The sequence below is a fragment of the Lichenostomus cassidix genome, chromosome 15 (assembly GCF_008360975.1).
Source record: "Lichenostomus cassidix isolate B80296 chromosome 15, HeHo_3.0, whole genome shotgun sequence".
NCBI lineage: Eukaryota > Metazoa > Chordata > Aves > Passeriformes > Meliphagidae > Lichenostomus > Lichenostomus cassidix.
The window spans coordinates 12,128,853-12,142,824 of NC_139496.1; the positions used below are offsets into that span (position 1 = coordinate 12,128,853).

Here is a 13,972-nt window from a genome sequence, read left to right on the forward strand (position 1 = left end):
CCCTCCCACCACAGCACCTCCAAGGGTGCGGAGCAGGAGCCTTGGCAGCCTCACTGTGCCACTGTCCCCACCTCCAGAGGTGCCACCAAGGCACGGGGGACACTGTGGCCCCCAGCTCCGGTGGGCCGGGGTCTGCTGGGACACTCCAGCGCAGGGAAGGTGGACAGCAGGATTTGGGAGGGGAGATGTGCCAGGTCCCGGGAGCATCCCTTGCCGTGTGCCTGAGCACAGGGATGGCACAGGGACATGGATGCCACGGGGACATGGCACGGTGGGGACCTGCCCTGGTGCACAATCCCAACTGTGATTAATCAATGTCCAAGTGAGAAATAAGGTGAGAAATGTGGTCAAGACTGGGGGGAAACGGGATGGCTGGAAAAGGTGACAAGGACAGAGGGCTTCGCTCCCGGCCCCACCTTCTGCCTCTTCCATGGCTCATTTTCTCCCTGTTGTCAGAGTAGGATGTCTGGCTGTCACCTTGTAGCAGCCTGGGGACCTCGGGGTGATGGCTGGCCCAGGGTGGCAGGTGCAGGAGCTTTGGGGTGGTGGCAGCCTGGGGTGTCAAGCGTGGGGACACCAGGGTGACAACTGCCAAGGCATGGGATGCCATGTGCAGGGACCTCGGAGGGTGACAGCCAGAACAAGGACTGCACCAGGAGCAAGGTGCCATGTGCAGGGACGTCGGGGTGGTGACAGCCTGGGGTGCCATTTGCGGGGACCTTGGGGTGACGACTGTCTGGGCATGGGGTGCCACATGTAGGCGGTGGCATCCAGGGATGGTGACAGTCCCAGGAACCTGCAGGGACCCTGCAGCGGTGACTGCCCCGCGAACAGGGTGCCAAGTGCAGGGACCTGGGGGTGGCAACTGTCTGGGCACGGGGTGTTGAGTATGGGGACATCGGGGTGACACCTGCCGGGACAGGGGGTGCCACAGGGACCCCCAGCCCTGCCTCCCGACCCCCTGCGCCTCCCGAGCACCCCCCGCGGGTTCAGCATCTCCCACTCCCCCTCCCTGCGGCCCGGGACGCTCCCCCCTCACTGCCGCACTGCCCCCCCTCACGGCCCCCCGGCGGTGGCCCCACCTCCCCCCCGCCCCCAGCCCCATTTCCCGGGCGGGACCGTTCAAAACCCGCCCGGCGCCGCCGCTCCCCGGATTCCGCCGCCGCTTCCCGGGGCCGGGGCCGAGGATGCTCCGGCTGCCGGCGGCGGCGGGGGGGCGGCGGGTGCGCGGCGGGGGCTGAACCGCGGCGGCAGCGAGCCCCGGCCTGCCCGGGACACTTGGCGGGGAGGAAGAAGAGGAGGAGGAGGAGGGAGGAGGAAGACGAAGAGGCCGCCTTCAGCCTCGGCCCCGCCATGCCGGGCCCCACCGGGGAGCGTGGCCCGGTGGCAGCGGCTCCCCGGGGGCTGTGAGCGGCCCGGGGCCGGCGGAAGGGGGGCTCCGGGCGGAGGGGGGGGGGCTCCGGGCGGAGGGGGGGCCCCGAGCGGCATGGCCAGCCCCGTCCCCCCCGCCGCCGCCGCTTCCACCGGGATTTAACCGGGGCTTGGATGCTTTCACCTCCCGCTTCCACTTCGGGAGGGCATGTGCTCGGGGGAAGCGGGCCGCCCCCAGCGGAGCCCCCCCGCGCCCTGACTGCACGGTGAGGGGCTCCGCCAGCCCCGTCCCGCCGCCGGCCCCGGAGGACGGGGAGCGCCCGCCCGCCCCGGCCCCCCCTGGCCGGTGGGTACCGGGCGGGGGGCGGCGGGTACCGGCAACTTGTGTTTAGCGTCCGGCGGTACCGACCGGGGGGAGCCCCCCCTCTACCCGACGAGATTTGGGTTTAAACTTTGGGTTTTGGGGAGCCCCGAAGATGCCTTTCCATCCGGTGACGGCGGCGTTGATGTACCGGGGGATCTACACCGTCCCCAACATCCTCTCAGAGCAGCGCCCCGTGGAGATCCCCGAGGATGAGCTGGAGGGTGAGCGGCTTTGGGGGGCCGGGGAGGGCTGGGGATCGGGGGTTGAGGGGGGCATCCCGTGGGATTGTGGGGTGAGGAGGTTTGGGGGAGCGGGAAGTGCATCCCGCGGGATGCGGCTGTGCGGGAGTCGGGGTGCGCGCTCCCCCGGCGCCGTGGGGAAGCTGAGGGCGAGCGGGATGCGGATGGATGGAGGAGGAGGAGGAGGAGAGAAGGAGGAGGGGAGGAAGGAAAGCTGAAGGGGGAGGCGTGCGGGGGTCCCGGGTCCCCCGTTGTGGCAATATGACACAGCAGGGACCGGCGGCAGTGGCGGGGGGCCGCTTTCCCCCTCCGCGGCGCGGCGGGGTCACCCCCTCCCCGCTGTCATAATATGACAGTGGCTGGTGGTGCGGGGGACCCGAGGGGTGGCTGTCACCCGCGTCACCCCCCGGGTCACAGCAGCTGCACGCAGACCCGGTGTCACCGGACTCCGGCCGGGAGGAGCGGCCGGCGGGGCTCTGCCCACCCGTGCGGTGAGAGGGGCCGAGCTCAGCTCGCTGCCACCAAAATGGCTTTTTCCACCCCAAAAGTTTGCGGGGCAGCGGGACGGGCACTGGCAGTGCCCGGCTTTGGGGTGTCCCTGGGGAGCCTGGGGCAAAGGAGTGCAGCACCCCCAGTTCCAGAGCTGGCACCAGGGGGAAACTGAGCCACGGGTGGTGACCCCACACATGTCCCCGTTGCCTGGGGAGAGCACCCTTGGCCCAGCACCACACCTGGAGCCCCCGGCATTCCCGTGGGGAAACTGAGGCAGGGAGCCACAGGGCTGGGGGTGAGGGGAGCCCCAAAATCCATTTGGAAGCCCCGAGCAGACACTCACACCGGTGTGCAAGGGCTGTGTGTGTGTGTGTGTGCAGCTCTGCAGGGTGCATGTGCACTGACGTGCCTGTTACAGCCTCACTGCAGGGGCTCAGTCTGTGTGTGTGTGTGTGCACAGGCATGGCATACCCCCTTCACACCACACACATCTGTACGGTCACACACATCTGTATGGTCACACATCTGTATGCACACGCACGGCCTCGCTGCAGGGTGGCTCTGTGAGTGTGTGTCAGTGTCAGTGACAGTGTCAGTGTCAGTGTCAGTGCGTGGCTGTGTCAGTCTCGGTGGCTGTGCCAGTGTTTGTGTCACTGCAGCACGTGTGTGTGCCCATGCACAGCCCGGCTGCAGGAGGTGTTTGTGAGTGTGAGCACACACACGGCGTCACAGCAGGACGGGTTTGTACGCACAGCCCTGCTGCAGAGGGGTTTGTGTGCCTGTGCACGAGAACAGCATCACTGCAACGTGGTTGAGTGTGTGCAAACACGAGCACAGCCTCGCTGCAACGTGGTGTTTGTGTGTTTGTGTGCATGCACAGCTACAGCATCACTGCAATGGGGCTGTGTGTGTGTGCACACACGAGTACAGCCATGCAAGGTGTTGGTGTGTGTGTGCACAAGTGCAGCATCGCCGAGCCGTGGCTGTGTGTGTCCATGTGTGTGCACACAGCACAGCACCACTGCAGGGGGGTGTGGGTGTGCAGGCACAGGGATGTCACTGCAGGGGGGCTGTGAGTGCATCCGTGTGTGTGTGTGTGTGTGCATGCACAAGTGCATCACTGCAAGGTGCTCATGTGTGTGCATGCACAAGTGCAGCTGTGCCAGCTGTTGGTGTGTGCATGCACAACTACAGCATCACTGCGAGGTGTTTGTGTACATACATGCACAAATGCATCAGTGCAAGGGGGTTTTGTGGGTGTGCATGCACAGGTGCATCAGTGCAAGATGGTGTTTGCACGCACAGGTACAGCATCACTGCGAGGTGTTCGTGTGTTGGATCCATGCTCACTCACAGCGCTGCACGGGGGCTGTGAGTGCACCCATGTGTGTGTGCAGGAGTGCATCACTGCAAGGTGTTGGGGGGTGTGTGTTTGCACACTCACACACATCACTGCAACATTTGTGTGCCCACGTGGGTGCAGTGTCACTGTGATGGGTTCTGGTTGTGTCCGTGTGTGCACACACAAGTACAGTGTCACTGCCAGGTGTCCATGTGTGCACACACAAGTACAGTGTCACTGCCAGGTGTCCATGTGTGCACACACAAGTACAGTGTCACTGCCAGGTGTCCATGTGTGCACACACAAGTACAGTGTCACTGCCAGGTGTCTGTGTGTGCACACACAAGTACAGTGTGACTGCCAGGTGTCCATGTGTGCACACACAAGTACGGTGTCACTGCCAGGTGTCCATGTGTGCACACACAAGTACGGTGTCACTGCCAGGTGTCCATGTGTGCACACACAAGTACAGTGTCACTGCCAGGTGTCTGTGTGTGCACACACAAGTACAGTGTCACTGCCAGGTGTCTGTGTGTGTGCACACACAAGTACAGTGTCACTGCCAGGTGTCCGTGTGTGCACACACAAGTACAGTGTCACTGCCAGGTGTCTGTGTGTGCACACACAAGTACAGTGTCACTGCCAGGTGTCCATGTGTGTGCAAGGCCAGCCCTGCGAGGTGTTGGTGTGTGACATGCCAGTGCAGCATCACCACAAGGAGTGTGTGTGTGTCCTTGTGGGCACAAACAGGCCAGGTGTCACTGCCAGGGTGTCCCAGCCTCGCTGCAGGGGTGTGTATGCAAGTCCTGCAGTTGTCTGTGTGTGTGTGTCTGTGTGTGTGTGTGTGTGTCTGTGTGTGTCTATGTGCAGTGTCTGTGTGCCCTGTGTGTGTCTGTCCGTGTGTCTGTCTGTGTCTGTGTGTGCTCTATGTGTCTGTCTGTCTGTGTGTCCGTGTGCTCACACACCTCCTGGTGTCCCTGTGTCCTCTCCCCGTGTCCCTGCACCAGCTGCTGTCCCAGTTCACCCAGCCCCAGTGCTGAGTCCCCCCAGCACCCACCTGCAGGGATCGATGGCAGTGCTGGCAGCCCCAAGAGGACCCCACAAGGCTCAGGACACCCACCTGCTGCTGCCGCCTCTTGTCCCCCTGGTTTGGGGGACACCGGTGACACTTCAACCTGACTTCGCCCTGGGGCTGAGCAGACTCAGGGCACAGCTGGGGCAGGGGTTGACCAGTGAGGAGCCAGGACACCACTCTGGCCACTGTCAGGACATGGCCTTGCCTGTCCCCCAACACCCCTAACCATCTGATGAGGAGCCACCTGGGAGCTCTTTGGGATGAGCATCCCTGAAGGATGAATTTTTTAATCCCCCAGGAGCATAGGGAGAAGCTGGAGGATCTCTCTGCCTGGGCAGGGACACTGGCCATGGAGAAGCTCAGATAGACAGGCCAAAATCCCCCCAGACTCCCCAGAACACCTCAGAAGATGTCACTGATGAGCCACCATCTAGGAAGGGATGTTCCCAAGCACTGGGGGACAGTATTGTGACCCAATATGGGTTATTTACCCCAAAACCAAAGCTCACAGCACATTTCTCCTGCCGGGATCCTCCAGCATGAATCCACCTGGCAGCCACACAGAGAAGGAAGAGGCACCAACATCCTGGCCTGGCTTCCCGCTGTCTCCAATCCAAATTCCCTGGTCCTTCTTTTCCACCAGCCTGTTTCCAGCTCCATGCATCAGGTGGCATCAAAAAGGCAGAAACTGCCCCAAAAAGGAGCAGAGTGCTGAGTGCAGCAGGAGGTGGGATGGAGCCAATGGACTCAGGCTGTGCCTCAGTTTTCCCGCAGCCTCTCCCTGCGACTCCACAGGGTTTTTCCCTCACATCCTAGGGGTTCATTTTGAGCCAGAAACCCCAAAACCTGCCACTTCCATGCTCTGCACCAGAGAGGGCTGAACACTGCAGCAATTCCATCAAGATTTAGGATTTTTTTTTGGGGTAAAGTGTGGCACAGCTCCAGCACTCACCCCTGGACCCCAGAGTGGGTGCACAGAGCTACCCTAAGACTAGGGGATGGGGCACAGTCCCACCCCGTGATCCCGGGATGGGGGTGTAGCCCCAGGACCCTGGGAGGGGACAGTCCCCAGCCCCCCGTGGATCCTCAGGGATGCTCCCGACTGGATGCTGCAGCACAGCAGGGATGCCCCAAGTGCAGCGCCCACCTGGTGGCACCCCAAGCTCAGGCACATCCAAGGAACGTGTTTTCAGGGCAGAATGCCCTGGGTTTGGCTGCGGCAGTAGCGAGGGCAGGGTGGGTGCTGAGAAAGGCTGACTGGAATTGGAGCAAAGATTTGGGATCTCTTGGGGTCCCCCTGGGGAGGTTGGAGCTTTCTGGGGAGGCTGGGGGGCTCCGTTCTGGCCCGAGGGGCGGGTGGGATCCCCACAGGGGCTCTGTGGGTGCTGGAGGGGAAGCGCAGCCAGACTCATCCCTGCTCCCCCCGCAGAGATCCGGGAAGCCTTCAAGGTGTTCGACCGCGATGGCAACGGGTTCATCTCCAAGCAGGAGCTGGGCACGGCCATGCGCTCCCTGGGCTACATGCCCAACGAGGTGGAGCTGGAGGTCATCATCCAGCGCCTCGACATGGACGGTAGGACCCTGGACCTCGGGATGGGCACAGGGAGGGGATCCTCACCTTGGGGAAACACCCTATTCTCCCGTATTTCCACCCCACACCCTGGTATGGGATGTGGGACAAGCCTGACCCAGGCTCTGCGTTCCGCTGGAGCCTCCCGCTCATCCATCATCGTCATCATCATCATCATCATCATCATCATCACCATCACCACTGCAGCTTTGTTTGGGAGGATTTAAGGGTCCTGGAGTGTTTGTGGGATCGCTAAACCTGCCGGCATCCCGCACCCAGGGGTGGTCCCTGCACTCCGGGTCGTGTCCTCAGCACCCACCACCCATCACCCTGCAGCACTCGCTGCCACCGTGCCCCTGTCCCCACCCCTCCCGCGCCAATCGGGACCTGAAAGAGCTCCTTAATTTATTGCTTTTCCTTTTTCCCCCCATTTAAAAGCCTTTCCGGCAGCGCTGCCAAGGCGCCGCTCCCCTCATTACTCATCGTTAGTGCCGCCCTGACAGCCCCACGCCAGCGGCCCCCGCTGCCAGGGGACACGGCCAGATCGGCCACCAAACACTCCCCGGGGTCACAGCCACCCCCAGGGTCACGGCCACCTCCGGGCCACAGCTGGAATTGGTGTCCCAGCTGGAACTGAGGTCCAACTGTTGCTCACAGTCCTGGATGGTGCTGGGCTTCCTGAAACAGTACTGTGGGGCTTCAGGTGACACTGGGTGTCCCCAGGTCACATTGGAAGGGGGCCCAAATGGCACTGGGGGTCCCTACATGTCATGGAGAGTGCCCATCCAGCACTGGGGACCCCTGCCAGTGTTGGGCATCCCAGCTGGTGTTGGAGACCCCCAACTTTGTTGGAGGTCCCTACCCAGTGTTGGGGTCCCTGGTTGGTTTTGGGGGTCCTTAGCCAACATTTGTGGTCCCCAATTAGCCCTGGGGGGCCTCCAGATGGCATTGAGGTGCCACCTCATGTTCAGGGTTCTGGATAGTGTTGGGTTTTCCCAGCCAACACTGGGGGTGTCCCAGATCACATTGTGGGGGGACTAGGTGGTATTAGGGTGTCCCCAGCTCCCATCTGGCATTGGAGTCCTGCCTGGCACTGGGGACCCCACCCAGTGATGGGCATCCTGGCCAAAGCTGGGGGTCCTCTAACTTTGCTGGAGGTTCCCAGCTGGTCTTGGGGTCCACAACTGGTTTTGGGGGTCTGTGACCATCCATGGGGCCCCTTCTGGGACGGGGAGTGTTCCATGTGCCCCTGTGTCCAGGCAGGGGGTGACTGCCACCTGTGTGTCCCACAGGTGATGGGCAGGTGGATTTCGAGGAGTTTGTGACATTACTGGGGCCCAAGCTCTCCACCTCGGGCATCCCAGAGAAGTTCCACGGCACCGACTTTGACACCGTCTTCTGGAAGGTAGGGACACCCCCAGACCCCACGGGAACACAGGGACACCCCCAGACCCCACGGGAACATAGGGACACCCCCAGACCCCACGGGAACATAGGGACACCCCCAGACCTCTCCTGGGGACAGTGCACCAGAACCAGCACTGAGGGCACTGGGGATGGCTCAGGGTCAGGGCCAAGGTTGGGGTCAGGGTTAGGATGAGGCTCAAGTCTGGAAATGGGGTTAGGCTGAGGGTAAAGGTCAGGATCAGGCTCTGTGTTAGGGTCAAGGTTAGGGTTGGTTTAAGATTAAAGTAGGTTTAAGATTAGGGTCAGAATCAGGTTTAGGGTCAAGCTCAGGCTCAGGCTCTAGCCTAGTATAAGCCTTATGGTCAGGGTCAGCACTGGTTTAAGGCTCAGGGTTGGGGCTGGAATTAGGGTTAGGATAAGGGTCAGGGTCTGGTTTAAGGTTGAAGTCAGGGTTAGGGACAGGATCAGGTTCAGGGTCAGGATTAGGAGCAGGATCAATATCAGGGTCACCATCCTGAGCTGCTCTGTCCCTGCCACAAATGGGCCACATTTGGTGCCAGCACGCCCTGGTGCCCCTTGCTCCGCTGGGGGTCACCAGGAGACCAGGCCTTTCCCAGCCCATGGCAGGAGGATCCACCCAAAACACCACACCCATGGCTGCTGGGACACCCCAGAGCCCCCTGTGCCCCGGCCACGGTGTCACCCCGCGCCCCCCGGTCCCCGCAGTGTGACATGCAGAAGCTGACGGTGGACGAGCTGAAGCGGCTGCTGTACGACACCTTCTGCGAGCACCTGTCCATGAAGGACATCGAGAACATCATCATGACGGAGGAGGAGAGCCACATGGGCACGGCCGAGGAGTGTCCCGTCGATGTGGAGAGTGAGTGCCGGGCATGAGTGAATGACTGAATGCCAGTCATTCCGGGGGGATGCCAAACTCCCCGCGGGAATGCCAAACACCGCGGGGATTCCAAACACCGCGGGGATGGCACCGGCTATCCGTGCTGGCTATCCGTACTACGGGTAGGGTGTATTTGGGATTGGGGTAACCCGCTGTTTTTCCCGCCCCCAGCCTGCTCTAGCCAGCAGATCCGCCAGACCTGCGTGCGGAAGAGCCTCATCTGCGCCTTCGCCATCGCCTTCATCATCAGCGTGATGCTCATCGCCGCCAACCAGGTGCTGCGCAGCGGGATGAAGTAACGGGGTGCCCCTGCCGCCGGGGACCCGCAGCGACAGCGAGGAGGAGACACCTATAAATATCTATAAATATCTCTATGTACATCCATCCGTGGCCCAGAGACGTGTCCCCCCCGGGCGGGGGGCAGCCGAGGGGACAGAGCCGCGCCGGGGCCCCGCCGTGCCGGGCGCTGCCGTCGCTGCTGTGTGCAGAGCACGGAGACTTTGGGAGCGACACCGACACACCGACCCCCCCTCGCCAGACAAAAACCGACCCGTGAGTGCATGTGACGTGCATGGAGCCCCGTGAGCCCCCTCCCCGCGCCGGGCCGGCGGCCCCTCCCGCGGCGGATCCCGTCGGATTCTCCGATCTAGCGTTAGAGCTCATATTTAGGATAAACCAAATCATCCCCTAAGCAATACACGCGCCTGAGATGGTTCCTAGAGCCGGGAGCGTTTGCATGGACTTGGCTGCCAAGGGCTGGATTTCACCCTTTCCCCCAGATCCCCTCCCTGTCCCCCACCCTGGCCCCGTGCCGTGCCTCGGTTTCCCCACCTGCCCGGTGCGGGGACATTCCTGACCTCCTGCTTGATGCACTTTGAGCCGAACCCCCGTGGAAGAGCCGGAGCGACCCCGAGGCCGGGGAGCCCCGCACGCCCCGGAACCCCCCAGCCTGTATGTAGCACCCACCTGGGCACGGACTGGTTCGGATTTGGGGCCGTTTCTCATTCTTTGGAGTTTTTTGGGGGGGTTTGGGGTGGTGTTTTGTCTTTTGGTTTTTGTTTTTTTTTGTTCTTCCTGGTTGGTTGTTTCTGATCTGAAATAAAACTGGGATTTCTGAAGCGCTCTGGGCTGCGGGGGCTCCTGGAGATGCTGGGGGGGAGGGTGATGGGGTGGGCTGGTGGTGTAGAGTCCTGAGGGCACCCATGAGTGCTGCTGAGTCCTCCTGGCACGGGAGGTGGGCACTGGTTCAGGGGGCTGTGACCTCCAGAATCCCGATGACTGGAGCATCCTCAAACCTGGCTCCTCCCCAGCAGCTCCCCACTCCATCTGTGGATCCCGCTCTGGATCCTTTCCCATGGACCTGAGAGGTTTTATTCCTCTCTCCACATCTCCCTGATACTTTACGTTGGGTTTGATGAATGTTTCGAGCCCGTTTGCCTCGATGGGGAGGATGTTCAGCCCAAGCCCCTTCCCAGAAGTGCTTTCACCTGGATTAACAGTAATTCCAGCAGGAACCAGGATCTGTCTGGGGCACTCAGACAGGCTCCATGGGGTCACCATTCCTGGGCCAAGCTGGGGATCTTGCCCCATGGCTGGTGGTGGGAGGGAGCACCCTGTTGCTCCTGATTTACACCACAGAGGGGCCTGGCCCCGGTGTGACCCCCCCATGCCGAGGGACATCGGGAATCTCATGGCCTCACGTCCGTGAGTGCTGCGGGAGCTCATTCCCACCTAACGGATCGCCTTCCCCGAGCCCCCAGCGATGCATTTTTAATGGCAAAGAGATTAAAGGAATAAATAAAAACAGGGGAAGTGCTTGGGGCTGGGAGAGAATCGGGCAAAGCTGCTGGCCCCCATCACAGGGTACTTCCCACAGGGAACGGGGCTGGAGGAGCCCATCCCGGGCCACTGGGGCTGGGGCATCCCCACCTTCACCTCCCTGGCTGATCCCACGGGGAAAACACATTTCCTTGCACCAGAACGGGAATTCCCACCCCGCAGCACCACGGGGGGACACCCCATTTTTGGGATGCCAGGAGGAATTGGTGGTGTTTTATTGATTTGGGGTTTGGGTGGGACCTTTTTTTGATCTCCTCTAATTTATCAAACAAATTGAAGCGAACGTCCAAATGAGAAATGGAAATGGGAAGTGCTCCACGGCAATGAAATCATTCCGGCTGCCTCGCAAAGTGCGGGAGGCTCCGCATCCGTAATGAAATTTCATCCATCTCCCCACAGAAAGTTTGGATTTTTTATGGACTGGCATTTCAAAAGGAGCCACGTGGCCTCAGAGACATGTGTGTGTGTGTATATATATATATATATATATTTAACCAGGTCTATTATAGACACTGTGAATAAACATAAGAGAAGCAAAAAAAAAGAAAACGAGGACAATTTAATTTGCCAGAAAATACAATAACGTGAAAGAAAAAATTAGATAAAAGGAATAATGTCACCCCCCAAGCTCAGCGTTTCAAAGCTGCTCAATTAATTTTAATGGGAATCGAGAGAACGGATTTCTTCGGGCAGGTTTGGAATGGCAGCTCCCGATCCCGGAGCGGGCGGGATGCAGGAGAGGTCCCAGCCGTGTTCCTGCTCTGCCGCAGCAGGGACGGATCACTGCGGCTGCTGCAACAGCGATGCTCCGGGATAATTCAATTAAGGGATCGCCAGGAAAGGGAAAAACAAAGGGAAGGTGCCGAGAGGCGAGGGCTGCCGTGGGCGAGGGGAGGCGGGAGGGAGCAGGACCCCTGCTCGGGTTCCCTGGACATGGGGACAACGGAGCCAAAGTGGCAGCAAACCCCGCGGGGGCAGCAGGGCTAAGATTCTATAGCACTGGGAAGTGGTTGGGATAGGAAGGGAAGAAGTTGGTAATGGTTGTTTCTCTCTCTTGTGCTGCAAGGAGTGTGGGATGAGCTCAGCTCCACCCCATCTTGGTCCCCTTCCCATCAATGTCCCTGTCGCAATCTCCATCTCCATCCCCAACTCCATCCTCAGTCCCACTCCCATCCTTATTTCCATTCCTCTCTCTGTCCCTTTCCCCTCTCCCCACCCCCATCGCTGTCCCATCCTCATCCCTGACCACTGCCCATCCCCATTCCCATGCTTATTTCCATCCCTGCCCCCTCTCCCCTCCCCCAATCCCATCCTTGACCCTATGTCTACCCTCATTCCAATCCCTTTCTCCATCCCTCTGTCCTGTCCTCACCCCAGTCCACATCCTGTCCCCATTCCCACTCCTATTCCTGTCCCCCCCTCTCCCAGCAAGAGCTGCCAGAGGACACGGGCAGAGCCCAGCGGGGCTGCGCTTGGCAGGGGCCCAGCAGTGGCTCATTTCCCTAAAAGCTTCCCGATAAATTACTCCAGCTCTTGCTCCAGCAAAGGCACTTTGGCTCGTGCCTCACTACTGGGCAGCAGCTCCTCACCCCCACCCTGGGGACAGCGAGTCCATCCCTGCAGCATCCCTTGGGATCAGGGTAGCAGCCATCCCGGTGGGAAGGAGCCAGGAGCCACATCCTGCCCTCCCGCAGCCTTTTCCCGTGGATGAGCCCACACCGGCTGTGTCCCATCCTGGTGGTGATCCATGGCATTGTCACACCTCCTGACACTCTGTAACACACAACCCCACAAACCCTGCAATTTCCAGCCTCCTCCATCCTCTGGGAGTTACACAGCTCCTGAATCCATGACATACCGTGAGTGATGCTGGGCTTGGCCCATCAGCCACACATCCCACAGGGTTTGTGGGAAAACCCCAATTTTAATGAATCCCCATTGCCAGCCCCTCTCACCTCCCCTGGACAGGCTGGAGCTCAGCAGGGAATGCTTCTGCTCTTGCCTTTCAGGCTTTATTGGGAATTTCTGCTTCCAGAGCAGCTCGACTCCTTGGGAGCAAGGAAGAGCATGGAAAGGCTGTGGCTGTTGTGTTTTGCACCAGAATTTTCATTTACAGTCAGGTTCCCCAGGGAACCCATGGAACCACAGCTCATCCAGGGAGCTCCAGCCTCTCAGCCAGAGATGTATCTCCACTTAAGCTGGATCTGGGGAGCTGTGAAATTTGGGAGTGTTGGGTAAAACAACCCCTCCTGGATCAGCTGGAAAACCCACTAGCACTCGAGCACACAGAGCAGGGACAGGCCTGGGGGCTGATGAAAGCACAGCTCCCATCACAGGTGAGGAACAGGGAAGGATTTTGATGTTGATTGGGAAAAAAATCCATGGAAGAGGTGGGAGTGGGAGCTCCTTGATCTATTGGTGCTGGAAGGTGTCCATGAGTGTGTCCTGGCTGCTGCCACCAGTGGAGCAGCCACTGTCCCCCCTGCCAGTGGAGCCCTCCAACATTCCCCAAGGCTTTTCCCTATGCCAGGCTGGGGTACAGGGAAGCACATCCAAGCTTGGAGAGAGTAGGCACAGCTCCCACTCTGGAGCATCCCACAGCCCCTGGGGGCTCCCTCCTTCCCATCTCCTTGGGGACAGGGTCCCCTTGCTCCAGGGACTCCCATCCACTCCCAAAGAGCCACATGGGTGCTCTTGTTTATCCACCTGTCCTGCATGTGGAAGTGAGGATGGGACCCGGGGCTGATCCTGCATCCTCCAAGCCCAAGCCCTGTGCTCCTGCCCTCCAGCAAGCCTGGAACAATAAAGCACTCCTTAGTTGGACCTAGAGCTCATCCAGGGTCCAGCCAAGGCTGTTTCCAGGCTGCTGTCACATCCAGTCCCTGCTGCTGTCAACTGTGTCCCAAGATGGGGCTGACGCTCCCGTGACAATTTGCCATCACATCCTGAGGTGATCCTCCCCTGCTGGAGCGATCCAAGCAGGATTTGGCTGTAGGCAGCTGGCTCCTGCCTGTGCTCTTCATGAATCTGGACCCACAACCTCCCTGCCCAGCCAAACCTGGAATGCTCTGGCAGCAGGCACAGCCCTCCTGGACAGACCTGCTGCTGGAGAGCTGCACCCTGGGATGCTGCTGGACAGGATCGCCCCTTGCCTCTAGAGCTAGAGCTCCCACTCCCCTTCCTGAGAAAGCCAAAGGCTCCTTTCCTCAGACTCCCACTGTGGAGAAACCTTGGGATATTTTCCCCCCTTGCCCCTCACTCCCAGCACAGCAGAGCAGGGCTGAGGAAAGCTCCCCAGGCTCTCCCGTGGGAGCTCCAGCACCTGGACCCAGGCAGGGTCCCACCCTGGATCAGAAACAAGAACAGCGCAAA

General features: G+C 60.4%; 1 protein-coding gene across 1 annotated transcript; it reads left to right on the plus strand.

Moving 5' to 3' along the window:
• Nucleotides 1-1,147: 1,147 nt before the first annotated feature.
• CABP7 (calcium binding protein 7) lies at nucleotides 1,148-9,883 on the plus strand. The gene is made up of 5 exons (XM_085076221.1): nucleotides 1,148-1,956; nucleotides 6,313-6,456; nucleotides 7,746-7,858; nucleotides 8,587-8,740; nucleotides 8,933-9,883. The coding sequence occupies exons 1-5, from the start codon at nucleotides 1,848-1,850 to the stop codon at nucleotides 9,058-9,060; spliced, it is 648 nt and encodes a 215-aa protein (XP_084932347.1). The 5' UTR covers nucleotides 1,148-1,847; the 3' UTR covers nucleotides 9,061-9,883.
• Nucleotides 9,884-13,972: the final 4,089 nt, after the last annotated feature.

Bases quoted from the DNA above. Each gene is read 5' to 3' on its own strand.
- CABP7 (XM_085076221.1), top strand. From the start codon at position 1,848: ATGCCTTTCCATCCGGTGACGGCGGCGTTGATGTACCGGGGGATCTAC. The intron at 7,859-8,586 runs GTAGGGACACCC...CGGTCCCCGCAG, and splicing joins TTGACACCGTCTTCTGGAAG to TGTGACATGCAGAAGCTGAC. The intron at 8,741-8,932 runs GTGAGTGCCGGG...TCCCGCCCCCAG, and splicing joins GTGTCCCGTCGATGTGGAGA to CCTGCTCTAGCCAGCAGATC.